We start from the raw sequence: 22894 nt of genomic DNA on the forward strand, positions 1-22894 counted from the left end.
AAGGGGCGTTGCCCGGCTTCGAGCAGGACAAGCAGCTGGGACGCTAGAGCCACTGGAGGACGGGAAGAGCACATAAAAACCTCTTTTGCCACAGGGAGCCTGGTCCTTGTACAAAGAAAGGAGGAAAGAGTTTTTTTAAAGTGAGAGGTGGACGTCCATGAACTTGGCTGTTTCTTCCAAGCATCGCCAGCCAGTCCCCCTGGCTTTGAACAACCTTAACTTGTGTTTGACTGAAGCATCTTCCAGAAAGACGCCCAGGGCTAGATCCACAAAGGCACTCAGGTAAATACTGAACTTAGGCGCCGCTGCCTTTCTCAAACCCCGGCTTATCTGCTGCCTGATCCTGCAGGAGCCTAAGGTTCTGCCAGTAGCCTGCACAAAGCAACCCGAGTGCTGATGATGCTCCTCAGCTAACGAGATGCTCAGAGTCTTCGCTCAGGCCTCAATTCTGATGGTATTCTCCAGTGAGGTGTCTCTCCCACATCTCCCCAGTTGGCCTGATTTTTAGGGGTTCTCAGACCTTGCAGGTTGAGAGAGAGAGAGAGAGAGTGTGTGTGTGTGCACACTCCCAGAATATCCCTTAACCCAGTGGTTTAGTGCCCTCACCTGGAATGTGAGAGACTCAGATTCAAATCCCTTCTCCACTGAAGGTTTATTTGTACAAACTGGAACAGCTACAGACAGACAGACTGAGGCCCACCCAAAATAGACATTTGTCTGGTGCTCACGTGGGACGTGGGAGACTGTGTATAACTCCCTGCTCCAAATCAGGTAGAGCAGAGATTTTGGATCTGGGTCTCCCACTTCTCTCTTGGATTTCTCACGAGGAAGCACTGACCTGTCCTAGGCACCTCACTCCAGGAGACGGTTGACAGCTGACAGCCCCACGTGAAAGTAGCCTCCTCTCTCCAGCCTATCAGCCAGGCCCCTAGAGAGGCGAATCATTGGGAGTTAAATGCTTAAAAATCTTTACGAACCACAGTAAAAAACCCTGTTGGATGATGATTCCCCATAGACATCTCCTTTCTGAGATCTATGAGTCAGCCAGTTCTCACTCCATCTAATGAATGATTTAGTGATACTCTCTAGTGCTAGTTTGTTAATCTGATTGTCATGCTGGACTGAGTCAAACAACCTGTGATGGTCTAAGTCTGTTACATCTCCCCAGTTCACTTTATCAACCAAATTTGTTATTGCCTAAAAAAGGCATGAATTGCAGTGCCACCCTTTAAATCTTAAATCTTTAAATTTGTTATTGCCTAAAAAAGGCATGAATTGCAGTGCCACCCTTTAAATCTTTATTGACTAAATCCCCTATCTGCTTTTCCATTATTATGCCCAGGACCAATAACAAGCTAACGGGCATTTGATACTTACATTGCACTTTTTATATCAGCATGGCAGACGTCTCCTCAGACAACTGTTTCAGGACTCCTTGGTTGCAAGATATCTGTCACTGCTAATTGAAAAATATCACTTCCTAGTAGGTGCTGTTTACCATCCTCCATATTTACCAGTGGACTGGAAGGACATTAATCTGGATCTCAGTGCATCATCCTGCTTCTTTCCAAACACAGCACAGAAAGTTTTATTGCACATTTTTGCCTTTTCTGCATCATTGTTAACAGTGTTACCATCTCCATCTAGTAAAGGATTTCCCCTGCTTCTAATATACTTAAAAATCTTATTTTCCTTAGCCCTGCTAGCCATGGATTTGTCTCTGGTGTCTTTTGCTTCTCTTATCCATTTGCTATACTTCAGAACTTCTCATTTCTGTCAATTTCTATCCACTTCCCCTACTTTAGAAGCATTGATGGATGATCTCCTCCTCTCACCAGGCGGAGGGCAGGTATCCGTGCTCATCCTCCTGGACCTCTTTACATTATTTGACACTGTTGACAATGAGATACTACTGTCTCAACTGAGAGGCAGCAGGAGTCCAGAGGGATGCACTAAAATGGTGTGAATCCTTCTTGGAGAGACATGCCCAATTAGTGGTAATGGGAACTCCTGCACTACACCCCTCCCTGGTGGAGTCCCACAAGGATCAGTTCCCTCTCTAGGGCTTTTTAGCATCTCCATGCAGCCACTATGGGAACTGGTCACACAACATGGACTCAAATGCCAGCAATATGCAAGTGACACCGAGCTCCTCCTATCCTTCCCATACGACCACACCACTATCACCAAAATGGCCCATTCTTGGATGGAACAGCTGGCTGAAATGGAAGCCAAGCAAGACAGAGGTGATGCTGGTGGGCAGAGCAAAGAATTTTGAAGAGATGGCAGCTATGGTGCAGCCTCTTTGTCTGAAGATTCACATCAGCAACTGGGCAATTCAGTCCGTAGTCTCAGAGTGTTCTTGAATGCCTTGCTGATGCTGAGCTCTCTCATAGAACGGTCTGTGAGTAGTGCTTTCTAATATCTGCAGTTGACAAGGAGACTCCATCCTATCATGTTGAATGATGACCTGGTCCCAGTTATATAGGTCTTTGTCACCTCCTGTCTGGATTGTAGCAATGCAGTATACCTGGGCATGATGCCTTCATTGCTCATGAAACTCAAACTGGTACATAAGTCTGCAGTGCATCTGATCTGAATCAGTGATGATTGCATTCTATTAGCACTTATAATGAGGAACATAACAGCAGGCTCTTAAAGCTATCAGGCAAAGGTCTAACAAGAGACGATGGCTGGGTGTAGAAGATAGACAGATTAAGACTAGAGACAAAGTGGAAATTTTTAACAGTGAGGGTAATTGACCATTGGAACCATTTAGCAAGGATCGGGTGTGTCTCCATCACTGGCCATGTTTCAGTTAAGATGAGATGTTTTTCTCAAATATCTGCTCTAGTTCAAATAGGAATTAATCCAGGGCAGTCCTATGGCCTGTGTGATGCACGAGATTAGAGAATATAATCACAATGGTGCCTCCTGGCCATATAATCTACAAATCTATCTAGAGTCCCCTGCAAGGATAATATTTGTGTGTGCTTGTCATAAATATAAAGGGAAGGGTAAACCCCTTTAAAATCCTCCTGGCCAGAGGAAAACTCCTCTAATCTGTAAAGGGTTAAGAAGCTAAAGGTAATCTCGCTGGCACCTGACCAAAATGACCAATGAGGAGACAAGATACTTTCAAAAGCTGGGAGGAGGGAGAGAAACAAAGGGTCTCTGTCTGTATGCTGCTTTTGCCAGGGACAGAACAGGAATAGTCTTAGAACTTTTAGTAAGTAATCTAGCTAGGTATGTGTTAGATTATGATTTCTTTAAATGGCTGAGAAAAGAGTTGTGCTGAATAGAATGACTATTCCTGTCTGTGTATCTTTTTTGTAACTTAAGGTTTTGCATAGAGGGATTCTCTATGTTTTGAATCTAATTACCCTGTAAGGTATCTACCATCCTGATTTTACAGGGGTGGATTCCTTTACTTCTATTAAAAGTCTTCTTGTAAGAAAACTGAATGCTTTATCATTGTTCTCAGATCCAAGGGTTTGGGTCTGTGGTAACCTATGCAAATTGGTGAGGATTTTTACCAAACCTTCCCCAGGAAGTGGGGTGCAAGGGTTGGGAGGATTCTGGGGGGAAAGATGTGTGCAAACTACATTTCCCAGTAAACCCAGATAAAGTTTGGTGGTGGCAGTGGAAATCCAAGGGCAAAGGGTAAAATTAATTTGTACCTTGGGGAAGTTTTTAACCTAAGCTGGTAAAAGTAAGCTTAGGAGGTTTTCATGCAGGTCCCCACATCTGTACCCTAGAGTTCAGAGTGGGGAAGGAACCTTGACAGCGCTTCATTCTGGGTCCTTGTCACAGGGGAGGGGGGAAGGATAGCTCAGTGGTTTGAGCATTGGCCTGCTAAACCCAGAGTTGTGAGTTCAATCCATGAGGGGGCCTGTCAAGTTTCCTCCCCCACTCTGAACGCTAGGGTACAGATGTGGGGACCTGCATGAAAACCTCCTAAGCTTATCTTTACCAGCTTAGGTCAAAACTTCCCCAAGGTACAAAATATTCCACCATTTGCCCTTGGATTGGCCGCTACCACCACCAAACTAATACTGGTTACTGGGGAAGAGCTGTTTGGAAATGTCTTTCCCCCCAAATAATTCCCAAAACCTTGCACCCCACTTCCTGGACAAGGCTTGGTAAAAAGCCTCACCAATTTGCCTAGGTGACTGCAGACCCAGACCCTTGGATCTGAGAACAATGAAAAAAGCATTCAGTTTTCTTACAAGAAGACTTTTAATAGAAATAGGAGTAAATAGAAGTAAAGAAATCCCCTCTGTAAAATCAGGATGGTAGATACCTTACAGGGTAATTAGATTCAAAACCTAGAAAATCCCTCTAGGCAAAACCTTAAGTTACAAAAAAGATACACAGACAGAAATAGTTATTCTATTCAGCACAATTCTTTTCTCAGCCATTTAAACAAATCATAATCTAACACATACCTAGCTAGATTACTTACTAAAAGTTCTAAGACTCCATTCCTGTTCTGTCCCCAGCAAAAGCACCATACAGACAGAGACAGACCCTTTGTTTTTCTCCCTCCTCCCAGCTTTTGAAAGTATCTTGTCTCCTCATTGGTCATTTTGGTCAGGTGCCAGCGAGGTTACCTTCAGCTTCTTAACCCTTTACAGGTGAGAGGATTTTTCCTGTGGCCAGGAGGGATTTTAAAGGGGTTTACCCTTTCCTTTATATGTATGACAGGGCCATTTAGGGATCTGGGGCAAAAATCGGGGACTGGTCCTGCTTTGAGCAGAGGGTTGGACTAGATGACCTCCTGAGGTCCCTTCCAGCTCTGATATTCTATGATTCTATGACACCCTGGGTGCCACATTTCTGGTTTGGGCAGGTTGAAAGGAATACAGGAAATTCAAAGCTCAGTGCTGCTTGCTACTCAATACTGCTGATAGCAAATGAACCAGACTCCCTGTGATTCTTTGTGCACCTCTCCTTCTCTCCATATAACACTCTCAGTGTCCTTCAGGGCATGAACCAAACTGTTGTGTGTCTGGTGCTTTGTGTCTATAATTCCAGGTGCACGGAATATGGGCTGAACTCCAGTGTGTAACTGAAGAATGGGATGGGTGCAATCTGCTGTTCCAACCCCACTGGACTGAGCATTGAAGGCTTCTGTGAACTTTCCACAGTTGCAGATTGGGCTTATTAGCATCAGCTTTGTGAAAGGTTACTGCTGGCCCTTTAGTAAAACTTACTGCGTATATTTGATTGACCAAGTGCCAGTACCAAAAGAAACAGGAAGGGCCTATTGGAAACCAGGCTCCTGAGACTGACAGGCCCCAGGGGCAATGGGGAGAGGCCTACGCTCCTGGTTATCCTGATTGACAGGGCAAGCAGGCCAATGAGGGGGCCAGGGGGCTTCGGGGGTCCCAGCCTCCATTTGAGCTGGGGCGGCCTGGGCCAGAGCGGGGCCAAGTTAAGGAGAGAGCAGGGGCCTGGGCTGAGCTGGGAGCAGAGCCAGAGTCAGAGGGGCCAGAAGAGCAGCCCAGGGAGCTGGAGGCAGAGGAGCAGCAGCGCTGGGGCTGGGGCTGAAGCTGGGCTGGAACTGGCATTAATTATATTCCTGGACTTTTTTTTTAACTAATCCCTTGCCAGATTTTTCATTTTCTCCTAAACTTGTCAATTTTTTAAAAAAAATTTCCTTTATTGTTTAATAGTTTACGCTTAACACAGAACTGTCCTATATTTGCCTCTTATTTTGTGGCTCTGCTGTTGCCTGACTGTGTCCTTCTGGTTCCGAATGAGACGTGTGGTTGATCGGTCAGTTCGTAACTCTGGTGTTTGTGACGCTCCGGTTCAACTGTAGATGCTGTTTAACATCCTCCTTGATTGCGAATGAAGTTGAAAGTATTCATCACTTTGTGATATGTGTATATCATACTGCTTCTTTTTGTTATCCTTACCCTTCCAAGTATGGGTTTTCACTGATGTCTTTAACATCCCTTATCAATTTCATAACTTCCGATTTATATTGCTTGCTTTTTTCCCTTTTCCCCATTTATTATATATTGGTTCCCGCTTACTAATTGCACCCTTCACTTTACCACTGAACCGTGTTTTTAGCCAAAGTTCTCCACTTTCTTGACTGTGGAATTGGGTCTTTTTAATAAACTCGTCTTAAAGAACTCCCAAGATTCAGTCCCATTTTTCTGTCTAAATTTTTCCTCTCAATCAGTTCTGCTGATAGTTTCCCTCAGTTTGGGAAATTAGCCCATTTGAAGCATTAAGTATCCACAGATATTACTGTTTGGGAACTGTTCTCTGTTTGTCCAATTGAATGTCATCAGTTCAATTCTTTATTTTCCTCTCTATAATATGTCCCTTTATTTGTCTCTTAGAATCATAGAATATCAGGGTTGGAAGGGACCCCAGAAGGTCATCTAGTCCAACCCCCTGCTCGAAGCAGGACCAATTCCCAGTTAAATCATCCCAGCCAGGGCTTTCTCAAGCCTGACCTTAAAAACCTCTAAGGAAGGAGATTCTACCACCTCCCTAGGTAACGCATTCCAGTGTTTCACCACCCTCCTCGTGAAAAAGTTTTTCCTAATATCCAATCTAAACCTCCCCCACTGCAACTTGAGACCATTACTCCTCGTTCTGTCATCTGCTACCATTCAGAACAGTCTAGATCCATCCTCTTTGGAACCCCCTTTCAGGTAGTTGAAAGCAGCTATCAAATCCCCCCTCATTCTTCTCTTCTGCAGACTAAACAATCCCAGCTCCCTCAGCCTCTCCTCATAAGTCATGTGTTCCAGACCCCTAATCATTTTTGTTGCCCTTCGCTGGACTCTCTCCAATTTATCCACATCCTTCTTGTAGTGTGGGGCCCAAAACTGGACACAGTACTCCAGATGAGGCCTCACCAATGTTGAATAGAGGGGAACAATCACGTCCCTCGATCTGCTCGCTATGCCCCTACTTATACATCCCAAAATGCCATTGGCCTTCTTGGCAACAAGGGCACACTGCTGACTCATATCCAGCTTTTCATCCACTGTCACCCCTAGGTCCTTTTCCGCAGAACTGCTGCCTAGCCATTCAGTCCCTAGTCTGTAGCGGTGCATTGGATTCTTCCGTCCTAAGTGCAGAACCCTGCACTTATCCTTATTGAACCTCATCAGATTTCTTTTGGCCCAATCCTCCAATTTGTCTAGGTCCTTCTGTATCCTATCCCTCCCCTCCAGTGTATCTACCACTCCTCCCAGTTTAGTATCATCCGCAAATTTGCTGAGAATGCAATCTACACCATCCTCCAGATCATTTATGAAGATATTGAACAAAACCGGCCCCAGGACCGACCCCTGGGGCACTCCACTTGACACCGGCTGCCAACTAGACATGGAGCCATTGATCACTACCCGTTGAGCCCGACAATCTAGCCAGCTTTCTACCCACCTTATAGTGCCTTCATCCAGCCCATACTTCCTTAACTTGCTGACAAGAATACTGTGGGAGACCGTGTCAAAAGCTTTGCTAGGAAGTCAAGAAACAATACATCCACTGCTTTCCCTTCATCCACAGAACCAGTAATCTCATCATAGAAGGCGATTAGATTAGTCAGGCATGACCTTCCCTTGGTGAATCCATGCTGGCTGTTCCTGATCACTTTCCTCTCATGCAAGTGCTTCAGGATTGATTCTTTGAGGACCTGCTCCATGATTTTTCCAGGGACTGAGGTGAGGCTGACTGGCCTGTAGTTCCCAGGATCCTCCTTCTTCCCTTTTTTAAAGATTGGCACTACATTAGCCTTTTTCCAGTCATCCGGGACTTCCCCCGTTCGCCACGAGTTTTCAAAGATAATGGCCAATGGCTCTGCAATCACAGCCGCCAATTCCTTCAGCACTCTTGGATGCAACTCATCCGGCCCCATGGACTTGTGCACGTCCAGCTTTTCTAAATAGTCCCTAACCACCTCTATCTCCACAGAGGGCTGGCCATCTCTTCCCCATTTTGTGATGCCCAGCACAGCAGTCTGGGAGCTGACCTTGTTAGTGAAAACAGAGGCAAAAAAAGCATTGAGTAAATTAGCTTTTTCCACATCCTCTGTCACTAGGTTGCCTCCCTCATTCAGTAAGGGGCCCACACTTTCCTTGGCTTCCTTCTTGTTGCCAACATACCTGAAGAAACCCTTCTTGTTACTCTTGACATCTCTCGCTAGCTGCAGCTCCAGGTGCGATTTGGCCCTCCTGATATCATTCCTACATGCCCGAGTAATATTTTTATACTCTTCCCTGGTCATATGTCCAAGCTTCCAATTCTTGTAAGCTTCTTTTTTATGTTTAAGATCCGCTAGGATTTCACCATTAAGCCAAGCTGGTCGCCTGCCATATTTACTATTCTTTTGACTCATCGGGATGGTTTGTCCCTGTAACCTCAACAGGGATTCCTTGAAATACAGCCAGCTCTCCTGGACTCCTTTCCCCTTCATGTTAGTCCCCCAGGGGATCCTGGCCATCCGTTCCCTGAGGGAGTCGAAGTCTGCTTTCCTGAAGTCCAGGGTCCTTATCCTGCTGCTTACCTTTCTTCCCTGTGTCAGGATCCTGAACTCAACCAACTCATGGTCACTGCCTCCCAGATTCCCATCCACTTTTGCTTCCCCCACTAATTCTTCCCGGTTTGTGAGCAGCAGGTCAAGAAAAGCTCCCCCCTAGTTGGCTCCTCTAGCACTTGCACCAGGAAATTGTCCCCTACGCTTTCCAAAAACTTCCTGGATTGTCTATGCACCGCTGTATTGCTCTCCCAGCAGATATCAGGAAAATTAAAGTCACCCATGAGAATCAGGGCATGCGATCTAGTAGCTTCCGTGAGCTGCCGGAAGAAAGCCTCATCTACCTCATACCCCTGGTCCGGTGGTCTATAGCAGACTCCCACCACTACATCACTCTTGTTGCACACACTTCTAAACTTAATCCAGAGAGACTCAGGTTTTTCTACAGTTTCGTACCAGAGCTCTGAGCAGTCATACTGCTCCCTTACATACAGTGCTACTCCCCCACCTTTTCTGCCCTGCCTGTCCTTCCTGAACAGTTTGTAACCATCCATGACAGTACTCCAGTCCGGTGAGTTATCCCACCAAGTCTCTGTTATTCCAATCACGTCATAGTTCCTTGACATCACCAGGACCTCCAGTTCTCCCTGCTTGTTTCCAAGGCTTTGTGCATTCGTATATAAGCACTTGAGATAACCTGTTGATCGCCCCTCATTCCCAGTATGAGGCAGGAGCCCTCCCCTCACAGACATTCCTGCCTGTGCTTCCTCCCGGTATCCCGCTTTCCCACTTACCTCAGGGCTTTGGTCTCCTTCCCCCGGTGAACCTAGTTTAAAGCCCTCCTCACTAGGTTAGCCAGCCTGCTGCAAAGATGCTCTTCCCTCTCTTCGTAAGATGGAGCCCGTCTCTGCCCAGCACTCCTCCTTCATGGAACACCATCCCATGGTCAAAGAATCCAAAGCCTTCTCTCCGACACCACCTGCGTAGCCATTCGTTGACTTCCATGATTCGACGGTCCCTACCCAGGCCTTTTCCTTCAATGGGAAGGATGGACGAGAACACCACTTGCGCCTCCAACTCCTTTATCCTTCTTCTCAGAGCCACGTAGTCCGCAGTGATCCGCTCAAGGTCATTCTTGGCAGTATCATTGGTGCCCACGTGGAGAAGCAGGAAGGGGTAGCAATCCGAGGGCTTGATGAGTCTCGGCAGTCTCTCCGTCACATCATGAATCCTAGCCCCTGGCAAGCAGCAGACTTCTCGGTTTTCCCGGTCAGGGCGGCAGATAGATGACTCAGTCCCCCGGAGGAGAGAGTCCCCAACCACCACCACCCGCCTTCTCCTCTTGGGAGTGGTGGTCGTGGAACCCCCAACCTCAGGACATCGCATCTCATGCCTTCCAACCAGCGGAGTCTCCTTCTGCTTTCTCGCCCCAGACATATCATCTGGTCCGCTCTCCTCAACGATACCTGTGGAGAGAACATGAAAGCGGTTAGTTACCTGTGTCTGCGTTGCTGGAACCCGGACATTCCCCCTTCTTCTTCTGGAGGTCACATGTTGCCAAGCTTCTTCACTGGCCTCTTGGCTCCTCTGTGCAACCTGCTCTGTATCTGTAGAGCTTTGTGCCCCTAGAAGCATATCCTGAGTTTTGTCCAGAAAATCCTCAGTCTCTCGTATGCAACACAGGGTTGTTATCTGTTGCTCCAGACCTTCAATCTTCTCTTCCAATATGGAGACCAGCTTGCACTTTGTACAGACAAAGTCGCTTCTGTCCTGTGGAAGAAAGACAAACATGGCACATCCAGTGCAGGTCACAACAGCTGAACCCCCCCCTTCCATATCACCTTCCTACTATGAGCTTCCTCAGAGAAGTTGGCAAGATGTAAGCCTCACTGGGCTCACTCCAGGCGAACTCCCAGGCAAACTCCTGCTGTGAGCTGCTCTGCTGTCCCCGCTGCTCAGCTGGTTCACCGCCGCTCAGCTGGTTCGCGAAGCTCTGGCTATTTTTAAACAGCCAGGCTTCCCTGACACAAACAAACGGACACCCTAATGCCCGCCCCCTTCTTCTTTAAGCTAAACAGTCCCAGACTTTCAGTCTGTCCACATCTGACTAAGGCAGCCTCCCCCGTTCTCATTGCCTATTTTCTTTTTCTCCATTTGAATGTCATCAGTTCGTTCTTCATTTTGCTCTCCTCTATCATATGCCCCCTTCTTTGTCTCTTCTCTGAACTCAGCAGTCCCAGACTTTTCAGTCTGTCGGCCTATGGCAGCCTCCCCCATTCTCATAGCCTGTCTCAGAAATCCCCTTTCTATCTGCTATATCCTTTATAGAGACTGGGTGATGGAAACTCAGTGCATGACCAGAGCACATTATTCTCCATCCCAGTCCTTAGGTCTTTGTTTTGGCCACTACTGTGAATGAGCCGGTGTTTCTGTTGAGCTGCTGTTAATGACAACGAGGACTTTTCCCTGTGGTGTGTTCTAATTGGAATGTTTCCCCCGGCACGTCTCAGATTTTGATCAACTGGGGAAATGGGAAACTCCCTACAGCATGGACTCTCTGGGCTGGGTTTACATTGTATTAAGGAACAATGATGGAAACCCAGTATCCACACTCATGTTACCTATTAACTTTTCTCAGACCATGACATGTAGAAATTACTGGTGCATGGAGCACGTTCAAACATGGAATTGGCATTAGTAGGGTCAGTTGTCCATAATTCATTTCTTTTAATAGTGAAAATGTCATTTTCAGTGTGTGCAGAGCGACCAGTCTGCTTCCCCCATGAGACGAGCATCCAGTAGGGCATGTAGTGTCTCATATTCACATTGTCTCTCCATCCAGGCCTTGACACTGCCATTAGCACCCTCGACACTGGGCACATAGAGGAAGTCTGAGGAACATACGGTGCATGCAGGAGACACCGTTCTGCCTCAGAGTTGGACGCCTTCTCACCTACCTCATGTCAGATTCCAACACAACCGACTTCACCAACCCCTCCACCTTCATCCTGGTGGGCATTCCTGGCCTGGAGGTGGCCCATGTCTGGATCTCCATCCCATTCTGTGCCTTGTACGTCATAGCCATCTTGGGGAACTTCACCATCCTGTTCATCGTGAAGAGGGAGCCGAGCCTCCATTTGCCCATGTATTATTTCCTCTGCATACTGGCCATCACTGACCTGCTCCTGTCTGCATCCATCCTGCCCAAAACTCTGAGTATCTTCTGGTTCAATTCCAGGGACATAGATTTCAGTGCCTGCCTCACCCAGATGTACTTCCTTCACTGCTTCTTAGTGATAGAGTCTGGGATTTTCATGGCAATGGCTCTGGATCGCTACGTGGCCATCTGTGATCCCTTGAGACATTCCACCATCCTGACAAACCCCGTGGTGGCCAAGATTGGAATGGCCGTGGTACTGCGTGGCGGCATGGTCGTACTGCCCTACCCCTTCCTGGCGAGGTGGAGGCCATATTGCAGAACCAACATCATCCCCCACACGCATTGCGAACACATGGCTGTGGTGAAGCTGGCCTGTGCTGACACCCACATCAGTAGTTACTATGGCCTCTTTGTGTTATTCTGCGTGAAGGGTCTTGATGTGTCTTTTATCACCATGTCCTATATCCAGATTCTCAGGGCCATCTTCAACCTCCCCACAAAGGAAGCCAGGCTCAAGACTTTTGGGACCTGTGGTTCCCACCTCTGTGCCATCATAGCCTTTTACATCCCACATCTCTTCTCCTCTCTCATGCACCGTTATGGCCACAATGTAGCCCTGCATTTCCATGTTCTCATTGCTAATATGTACCTCCTGGTTTCCCCCATGCTAAACCCCATCATCTATGGGGTGAGGACCAAACAGATCCGGGACAGACTTCTCCGGTTCTTTACTCATAAAGGGACCTAAAGTTTTGTCCTGGTGCTCTGGCTCTTGGACTGAGCTCCGTGCAGAGGTGGCTGTTGACATGGTGCTTGGCCCTCTTCCCTGAATCACTTAGTGGACAAAGAGACATTAAACCCTTTCCTGACCTTACTGTGCTGTCAGCGTGACAAACTGGGGAATATGTTTATGTAGAACTCATTGGATTGCCACCTTTCTAAATGCTTGTAACTGGACCCCTAATAACATAAGAACAGCCATACTGGGGAAGATGAAAGGCCCATCTAGCCCAGTATCCCATCTTCCGACAGTGGCCAATTCCAAGTGCCCAGAGCAAATAAACAGAACAGGTAATCATCAAGTGATCTATCCCCTGTCGTCTATTCCGAACTTCTGCAAACAGAGTGTAGGGACAGTGTTAGGATCTAGATATTCAGGCCTGTCTGTAAAGGCCTAGACTCTAAGAATTTAGCTGTATTCTTATCACTTGACTAGTTCTAGAGATATAAAAGAAAGAATCAAAATCACTGTCTGCCGGTGTAAGGGCTTTCTCTCACTGTGACAGTCTGAGGCCTTGTGCTTAGGCTGAGATCTCTGGCTAAGCAGCAGAGGCAGCCATAAGCTGGGAAGCGACCGGTCACATCCTCACATTCCAAACTAGTCACATTGAAAGAAGGTGCTATGGGGCTGTTAGGATACAATCCTGTCCTGATAATGCCTATCACCTCCATATAAAGGGAAGTGCCTGGAAAATGTAAAAGGAAACTTAGTTTGATAGCATCCTGTCTGGCAAGAACTCACTTATCCGTAGCTGGGACGTGAAATCCTCATTCTGTGTTGTTCTATCACTGTAGTCCCCATTTCCCTATAGTTTGTCTGTATAATCTCTGTCTGGTTCTGTGATTGTTCCTGTCTGCTGTATAATTAATTTTGCTGGGTGCAAACTAATTAAGGTGGTGGGATATAATTGGTTAAATAATCATATTAAAATATGTTAGGATTGGTTAGTTAAATTTCAGGAAAATGATTGGTTAAGGTATAGCTAAGCAGATCTCAAATTTTACTATATAGTCTGCAGTCAATCAGGAAGTAAGGGGGGATGGGAACAGGGAATGGGGGTAAGGAAATTGGAATCATGTTTTGCTAAGGGGGGAATGGGAACAGGGACACAGGTCTAAGGCTCTGTGGTGTCAGAGCTGGGAAGGAGGATACTAAGGAAGGAAACTGGAATCATGCTTGCTGGAAGTTCACCCCAATAAACATCGAATTGTTTGCACCTTTGGACTTTGGGTATTTTTGCTCTCTGTTCATGCGAGAAGGTCCAGGGAAGTAAGTGCGTGAAGGAATAAGCCCCCTAACAGACAGCATCCCTGCCCTTCCTGGCCATTGATGGAGCTTTCCTCCATGAATATGTCTAGTTCTTTTTGAATCCTGTTAGAGTCTTGGCCTTCACAGCATCCTCTGGCAAAGAGTTCCACAGGTTGACTGTGTGCCGGGTGAAGAAACAGGTCGTTTTGTTTGTTTTAAATCTGCTGCCTATTTGGTGACCCTAGTTCTTGTTATGAGAAGGAATAAGTAATACTTCCTTGTTTACTTTCTCCACACCAGTCATGATTTTATAAACTTCTATCATATTCCCCCTTAGTCATTGCTTTTCCAAAAGTCCCAGTCTTATTAATCTCTCCTCATATGGAAGCTGTTCCATATCCCTAATAATTTTTGTTGCCCTTTTCTGAACCTTATCAAATTCCAGTATATCTTTTTGAGATGGGTCAACAAGCTCTGTAAGCAGTATTCAAGATGTTGGTGTACAATGGATTCATATAGAGTCAATATGATATTTTCTGTCTTATTATCTATCCCTTTCCTAATGATTCCCAACATTTTGTTTGCTTTTTTGACTGCCGCTGCACATTGAGTGGGTGTTTTCAGAGAACTATCCACACTGACCCCTGGGGCCCCGCCCCTAACCTTGCCTCTTCCCCCAAAGCCCCGTCCTTGCTACACATCTTCCGTCAAGGGCACAGACACTTCTGCATCGCCTCTCACAAGGTCATGCCCCCTTATCCACCTACTCCTTCTAGGTCCCTCTCCCTTCTCCACCTCTTCCCCTATTTCCCTGCCCTGGATGCTTTCTCCTATTCTCCCCTCCCTCATCACTCGCTGGATCCTCTCCACCTCCCTCCTCCTCCTAGCTGGGCTCCCTCTGCTCTGGAGTTGTGACGGGAGCTGCTGTGGCCTGACAAGGAGCCTGCAGTGAGTGCAGCCAGGACACAGCACTGGATCTGACAGGCCAGTAAGCAGCTGAGAGAGAAACCAGGAAACCTTACAAAATCAGTTGAGGGTTGGCAAGTGGGTGAGGCTGTGCATCATACAGCTTGTGGGCCCTAAAGCTCTGCTACAAAGTCCTGAAGGAAGAGACTGTTTTGTGTCTTTCTTTAGCTTTCAGTTTCTTTTTGTTCCTCCAGGCTGGGGGCCTGTAGCAGGCAGAGTCCCTGCAATGGGTATGGGCTGGGAGTCCTTTCTCATAGGCCAGTCATCTGGGGCAGGGCAAGAGATCAGCTTTGAAGCCAGGTGGACAACAGCTAAGAGAGGTGGAAGGATAAGCCCCTGCGTTAGCTGGGAAAGCAGGATGCTGGGCAGAGACCGGAGTGGCTTTGGAAGCTCACAGTTAGGGGGATAAACAGCACAACTTCCATTAGCCAGCTATTCACACACATACACAATACCTTATCTGGAACTACAGATTGGTAGCCCCTTTGCCCAGGGGCTGAAGCTGAACAGTGAAGTTGAATCTAACATACACTCTGCGTGATGCTTTTGATCACTACATCTAGAAGCTCTTTAGCTAGGTTTCTAGGCAGCATTATCTCCATGTCATGGACGGACTAAGCAGTAAAGTCTTTTGGTAGCAGCATATGAGATATAATAAAAATAATCTCAATTTAATGCATGGAGAGGCTGTGCCCAAGGTCACCCAGCGAATCTGTGGGAGAGCTGGCACTTTCCGCTCTCAGCTCACTGGTCTCTGCTGATGCTTTAGCTCTAGTTAAATGACGTGGGCCAAATCCTTAGCTGGTGTAAGTGGCTGCAACCCCACTGAAATCAGGGGAGATCCCCTCACTGGAGACTCCAATGGAGAGAGAGCACAAGGCCTCTGTGCCGCTGCATGGACCATACAAGCCAGGTCTGAGAGAGACTAAGCAATGGATGGGCTATGTTCCTGGCTCAAGAAACTTCCCTTCCTGCTGCACCAGTTTCCCCATCTGTAAAAGTGAGATACCTCCTGGGAGTAAGTGAGCAATAGTCTGTGAAGCACCTATCAACAGTCAACTCTGTGTCCATGTCTCACCATGCCTCAGTGGACAGAGCTGAAGTTTGCCTCAATGCTTTTTTTGCCTCTGTTTTCACTAACAAGGTTAGCTCCCAGACTGCTACGCTGGGCATCACAAAATGGGGAAGAGATGGCCAGCCCTCTGTGGAGATAGAGGTGGTTAGGGACTATTTAGAAAAGCTGGACGTGCACAAGTCCATGGGGCCGGACGAGTTGCATCCGAGAGTGCTGAAGGAACTGGCGGCTGTGATTGCAGAGCCATTGGCCATTATCTTTGAAAACTCGTGGCGAACCGGGGAAGTCCCGGATGACTGGAAAAAGGCTAATGTAGTGCCAATCTTTAAAAAAGGGAAGAAGGAGGATCCTGGGAACTACAGGCCAGTCAGCCTCACTTCAGTCCCTGGAAAAATCATGGAGCAGGTCCTCAAAGAATCAATCCTGAAGCACTTGCATGAGAGGAAAGTGATCAGGAACAGCCAGCATGGATTCACCAAGGGAAGGTCATGCCTGACTAATCTAATCGCCTTCTATGATGAGATTACTGGTTCTGTGGATGAAGGGAAAGCAGTGGATGTATTGTTTCTTGACTTTAGCAAAGCTTTTGACACGGTCTCCCACAGTATTCTTGTCAGCAAGTTAAGGAAGTATGGGCTGGATGAATGCACTATAAGGTGGGTAGAAAGCTGGCTAGATTGTCGGGCTCAACGGGTAGTGATCAATGGCTCCATGTCTAGTTGGCAGCTGGTATCAAGTGGAGTGCCCCAAGGGTCGGTCCTGGGGCCGGTTTTGTTCAATATCTTCATAAATGATCTGGAGGATGGTGTGGATTGCACTCTCAGCAAATTTGCGGATGATACTAAACTGGGAGGAGTGGTAGATACGCTGGAGGGGAGGGATAGGATACAGAAGGACCTAGACAAATTGGAGGATTGGGCCAAAAGAAATCTGATGAGGTTCAATAAGGATAAGTGCAGGGTCCTGCACTTAGGACGGAAGAACCCAATGCACAGCTACAGACTAGGGACCGAATGGCTAGGCAGCAGTTCTGCGGAAAAGGACCTAGGGGTGACAGTGGACGAGAAGCTGGATATGAGTCAGCAGTGTGCCCTTGTTGCCAAGAAGGCCAATGGCATTTTGGGATGCATAAGTAGGGGCATAGCGAGCAGATCGAGGGACGTGATCGTTCCCCTCTATTCGACATTGGTGAGGCCTCATCTGGAGTACTGTGTCCAGTTTTGGGCCCCACACTTCAAGAAGGATGTGGATAAATTGGAGAGAGTCCAGCGAAGGGCAACAAAAATGATTAGGGGTCTGGAACACATGAGTTATGAGGAGAGGCTGAGGGAGCTGGGATTGTTTAGCCTGCGGAAGAGAAGAATGAGGGGGGATTTGATAGCTACTTTCAACTACCTGAAAGGGGGTTCCAAAGAGGATGGCTCTAGACTGTTCTCAATGGTATCAGATGACAGAACGAGGAGTAATGGTCTCAAGCTGCAGTGGGGGAGGTTTAGATTGGATATTAGGAAAAACTTTTTCACTAAGAGGGTGGTGAAACACTGGAATGGATTACCTAGGGAGGTGGTAGAATCTCCTTCCTTAGAGGTTTTTAAGGTCAGGCTTGACAAAGCCCTGGCTGGGATGATTTAACTGGGAATTGGTCCTGCTTCGAGCAGGGGGTTGGACTAGATGACCTTCTGGTGTCCCTTCCAACCCTTATATTCTATGATTCTATGATTCTATGATTCTATGAAGTTGCCAAATCAGGACAAACTGCCAAGAAATATGGCAGACTTACCCCAAACTGGTAGTCATTCTATCATTACATCAGACCAAGCCAGCAACAAATATAAACTTCTGTCCGACCACACTGGTTAACTAGAAGTCAAAATGCAGTCCCCTGAGGCATCCCAGCCCTTGGCTCACCATCTGGACACTGGACTCCATGATGGAAGGCCAGTGAAAACCAATTTCATAGCACATATAGGGTCCTTCCAATCTCAAGAGACGAGAGACACTTAGCCAGGTCAATATAAGACTAAGATCATACCCAATAATCACACTGCCGCCCAGTAAAGGCTTAATAGTAAAAGAAAAGAAGAAGAGTTATAAATGGTTAATAGATCAGATACATCCAAGTGATATTTCAGTGTTCATAGATCACGATCATAGGAGTGATGGAATAAAGTGCTAGCTTGCAAAAGTCTCTCCAAAAAATACTCAAGGAGGTTGGGTGTCATCAGTCCTTGTACAGAGCGTCCTTGTTGGAAACTCAGTCCAGAGAAATGAAGATAAGATGGGGATGTCTCAGGGCCCCTTCTATATCCTCTGCCCTGTGCATGGAATTTTACTGTCCCAAACACAGCCCACAGCCCAAGTGCCTGGAAAATTGCTGGCCCAAGTGGGAGTACAGGGTCACATGAGCATGTCACATGTCCTTGCGTCCTTTGATTACTCACAAAGGCAGTCACTGGACATACTGCAGAGGAGTTTTTCCTCTATGGCCCCTTGTGAGAGCTAAGGGTCCTTGTTTGGCCCTTGTGACAGGGTGCTTGGCAAGGAGTGCTTAATCAGCCCCTGTGACATGCCTGCTCCAATTAAGGGGAATAGATTGGAGCTGGCTGAATAGACCTGTGCCTACCTGGCAACTAGAATCAGCTGCCAGTTTAATTAGCTAGGGGCTATAAAGGCTGGAAGGAAGTGGGGAAGAGAAAGGCCAAAGACTGAGAGGGACTGGTGGCTCTGGTCTGCTGCTTGTGATGCCTGGCTGTGAAATCCTGTATATAGATAGTAAGGTGGTGGTGGGAAAGAATTATAAATTAAGTACACTGGTGGTTGCATCAACCTGCGGCATCCCTGACTGGTCTGTGAGGGCAGCAGGGGCAGAAGCAAGAGGGGCTGAGCTGCGCCGCACTATACATGGTGGCTTGTCCAGGACCCAGAGCCAGCACGAGTGCATGGCAGCCCAGAGATAGAAGGGACCCTGCAATGGCTGGTGAAGCAGCAGGAGGAGATGCAAAAGGTGCTGCGAGCCTTCCAGAAATCCCACCAACTGGAGAAGCAGACCTTACTCTCTTGGCAGGTGGAACAGCAGAAAACCATGCAGGACTTTATAAGGGAGCAAGACAATGTTCATTAGCAGCTCCTACAAAACTGGTGAGTCCCACGGGATAGGATGGCACCTCAGCATTGGGGTTGGGACTGTGTAAGACAGGACCCGCTGATGAGCAGGACGCATTCCTCTGCACCTTTGAGTGAGTAGCCATGGGCACCGGATGGGATAGGTTAACCTGGGCCCTATGTCTTGCTCTCTATCTAGCCAGGAAAGGCTCAAGCAGTCTATATGGCCATCAGTAATGACCTACCTTTATATTTAATATTTTAAATATTTCTTTATTAACCTACCTTTATATTTTTACCATATGCTTACTATACAGTCTTCACTTTATAAAAGTCCCTTTTTTTCTGCCATGTGTTCTTTTTTAACCTAACTTTATATTTAATAAACCATTTAAATGTATATCATTTTTTATTCTTTAATAATAAGATAAACTAGTCCTTTAAAATCATCTCTCCTTAATAAACCTAACCAAAAATCTTTCTTTTCTTTAATAACTTCTTCTATTCTTTCATACTAACCCTTTAAAAACAAACAAAAAAATCTTTATTTCTCTTTAAGTTCTCTTTTTCTATTATTAGTAACATTCCAAACTAGTCCTTACTAAACCTTACCAAACAATCTTTCTTCTGTTTAATAACCTTTGTTTCCTTTTCTCCTCTAAACCTAAAACAGCATTATTTTTAATTGCCTTTTCTTTAAGCTCTCTCTCTTTATTCTTTCAACCTCTTTCTCTAAATAATCAATCAAATACTTCAGAGAACAAGCATGCAACAATCCCCCTCTTCAAACATAAAAAATAATTTAAAAAAATCGAACTGGCAAAACAGCACCAAACCTCGACACCAACAGAAATGGGTATAGAGGGTGTTATATAAGAGGGCGGGGCATGGAAAGCTGTCAAAATACATGGTGATGAATGCTATTGAACTGTATACTACTCACTTTACTTTGAACAACCTTAGCTCCTGTTTGACTAAAGCATGTTCCAGAAAGGCTTCCAGGGACAGATCCATAAAGGCACTTAGGTAAATACTGAACTTAGGTGACACTGCCTTTTTCAAAACCCTGGCTCATCTTCTGCCTAACCCTGTAGGAACCTAAGGTTTGGCCAGTACTCTGCACAAAGTAACCTGAGTGCAGATGGTGCTCCACAGTTAACGAGCTGCTCAGAGTCTTCGCTCCAATGAAATGTGTCCCCTCTCCCCCCGATCTCCCCAGCACATCTGATCTGTTAGGGGTTTTCACACCATGCCTCCCGGATGGGGTCTTGCAGGTTGGGAATGTGTGTGTGCATGTGCCTCTGTGTGTGTGTGTGTGTGCATGTGCCTCTATGTGTGTGTGTGTGTGTGTGTGTGTGTGCATCTGAGTGTTTGCACCCCCAGAGTATCCCATAGCCCAGTGGTTCAGCACCCTCACCTGGAATATGGGAAACCCAGATTCAAATCCCTGCTAAATTAAATGTTTGTTTTTACATAGTGGAACAGCTCCAGTCAGACAGACTGAAAGCACCACCAAGAACAGCCACTTGCCTGGTGCTCAGGGCACTCCTGTGAGACATGGGAACCACCAGCTTAGGGGATTGTTTGGCCTATTCTTTTCAGTTTCCCCTAATTGACACAACCTCAGAATACCTCCCCAGGGACCTCAGTCACAATATTTAAAAATATTCTCCTTATTTTCCTTAGCTTTGCTAGCCATGGATTTGTCTCTGGTGTCTTTTGCTTCTCTTATCCATTTGCTATACTTCAGAACTTCTCATTTCTGTCAATTTCTATCCACTTCCCCTACTTTAGAAGCATTGATGGATGATCTCCTCCTCTCACCAGGCGGAGGGCAGGTATCCATGCTCATCCTCCTGGACCTCTTTACATTATTTGACACTGTTGACAATGAGATACTGCTGTCTCAACTGAGAGGCAGCAGTAGTCCAGAGGGATGCACTAAAATGGTGTGAATCCTTCTTGGAGAGACACGCCCAATTAGTGGTAATGGGAACTCCTGCACTACACCCCTCCCTGGTGGAGTCCCACAAGGATCAGTTCCCTCTCTGGGGCTTTTCAGCATCTCCATGCAGCCACTATGGGAACTGGTCACACAACATGGACTCAAATGCCAGCAATATGCAGGTGACACCGAGCTCCTCCTATCCTTCCCATACAACCACCTGACTGTCACCAAGATGGCCCAGTTCCCGGATGGAACAGCTGGCTGAAATGGAAGCCAAGCAAGACAGAGGTGATGCTGGTGGGCAGAGCAAAGCATTTTGAAGAGCTGGCAGCCACGGTGAAGCCTTCTTTGACTGAAGGTTCACACCCGCAACTGGGCAATTCAGTACATAGTATAGGAGTGCCCTTGGATGCCTTGCTGATGCTGAGTTCTCTCATAGCAGTGTCTGTGAGTAGTGCTTTCTATCATGTCTGGATGTCTAGGAGATTCTTTCCCATCTTGGTGGATGATGACCTGGCCTAAGTTATATAGGCCTTTCTCACTCCTGTCTAGACTGTACCAATGCGATATACCTGGGCATGACACCTTCCGTGCTTATGAAACTCCAACTAGTACAGAACACTGCAGAGAGTCTCCTCAGCAACACAGACTACTATGAGCACATCAGACATGTCCTCCATGCTCCACACTGGCTTCCCAGAGAACATCAAGTCAAGCTCAAAGTGTCTCCATCACTGGCCACGTTTCAATCGAGATGGGATATTTTTTCTCAAAGACCTGCTCTTGTTCAAACAGGAATTAATCCAGGGCAGTCCTATGGCCTTTGCGATGCAGGAAGTCAGAGCAGGGTCCCGCCTGGCCATATAATCTACAAATCTATCTAGAGTCCCCTGCAAGGATAATATTTGTGTGGGCCTCATTCTGGGTCCTTGTCACAGCCTGGGTACCTCATTTTGGGTCTAGACAGGTTCAGAGGAATACAAGAAATTCAAAGCTCAACAATATTTTCTACTCCATGTGGCTTCTAAGAAATGAACCAGACTCCCTGTGATTCTTTGTGCACCCCTCCTTCTCTCTATATGACACTCCGAGCATCCTTCAGTGCACAAACCAAACCAGTGAATGTCTGGTGGTTTGTATCTATAGTTCCATGTGCACTTAATTTGGGCTGAACTCTGGCCGGTGACTAAAGAATGGAATGTGTAAGCTCTGTGTAAGGGGACTGTTGGCCCCTTACTAAAACGTAGTGAGGAGTTTTGATTGGCCATCTCCCAGTACCAAAAGGCAAGGTCAATGGAAAACCAGGCCCCTGGGGCAATGGGGAGAGGCCAATGCTCCTGGTCAGCCTGATTGACAGGGCAGGCAGGCCAATGAGGAAGTCAGGAGCCTGGGGGTCTCATCCTCCATATGAGCTGAGGCTGCCTGGGGCTGAGCTAAGGAGAGAGAAGGGGACGGAGCTGAGCTGGGAGCAGAGCCAGCAGGGTCAGAGAAGCAGCCCAGGGAGCAGTTCAGTGCTGGGCGCAGAGCTGCAGCAGCCAGAGGCAGAGGGGCCAGAGGAGCAGCCCAGGGAGCTGGAAGCAGAGCAGCAGCAGCTGTGCTGGGGATGCGGCTGGAGCCGACTGGTGCCTGGTGCGGTGAGCAGCTGGGGAGATTGAGGGGGATCCTGGGCAGAGGGCCCAGGGAAGAGAGAAGCCCCCAGACAAGAGGCCTTGCAGGCCAGATTGGGGAGGATCTTAACCCCAACAGGGGTGGTGGGGCAACACTAGGAAGAAGGTCCTTGCCACCCAGAGCCTGAGGGTGAGCCGCCACCACCAGAGCAAGCGTCGGATCCGCAGCATCCCTGAAGCACAGCCAGGGCATGGGCAGAGGCCTGGGACATGTGAGGAACAGACTGTGAATTGCACTTACGTTCCAGAGACGGCTATTTGGCGTTCCCTCACATCACAGGTTGGGGTGCTGAGTTTTCCTTTAATCTTTCCCATTTTTTCCTTATCTTTTCTAATTGGTTGTTTAATAAATTGTATTTGCTTGAACTGTATGTAATGATTGGCAGGTCTGGGACGTGTCCAGTGTAGAGAGAGCACCCCAGAGTGGGGACACCCCAG

The 22894-nt window shown here is 47.1% G+C and overlaps 1 protein-coding gene across 1 annotated transcript; it reads left to right on the plus strand.

Moving 5' to 3' along the window:
• The first annotated feature begins 11418 nt into the window (after window positions 1–11418).
• LOC125640487 (olfactory receptor 52K2-like) lies at window positions 11419–12417 on the plus strand. The gene has a single exon (XM_048859063.2). The coding sequence runs from the start codon at window positions 11419–11421 to the stop codon at window positions 12415–12417; it is 999 nt and encodes a 332-aa protein (XP_048715020.2).
• Window positions 12418–22894: the final 10477 nt, after the last annotated feature.

Source organism: Caretta caretta, chromosome 1 (assembly GCF_965140235.1).
Source record: "Caretta caretta isolate rCarCar2 chromosome 1, rCarCar1.hap1, whole genome shotgun sequence".
In the NCBI taxonomy this organism is placed as follows: domain Eukaryota; kingdom Metazoa; phylum Chordata; order Testudines; family Cheloniidae; genus Caretta; species Caretta caretta.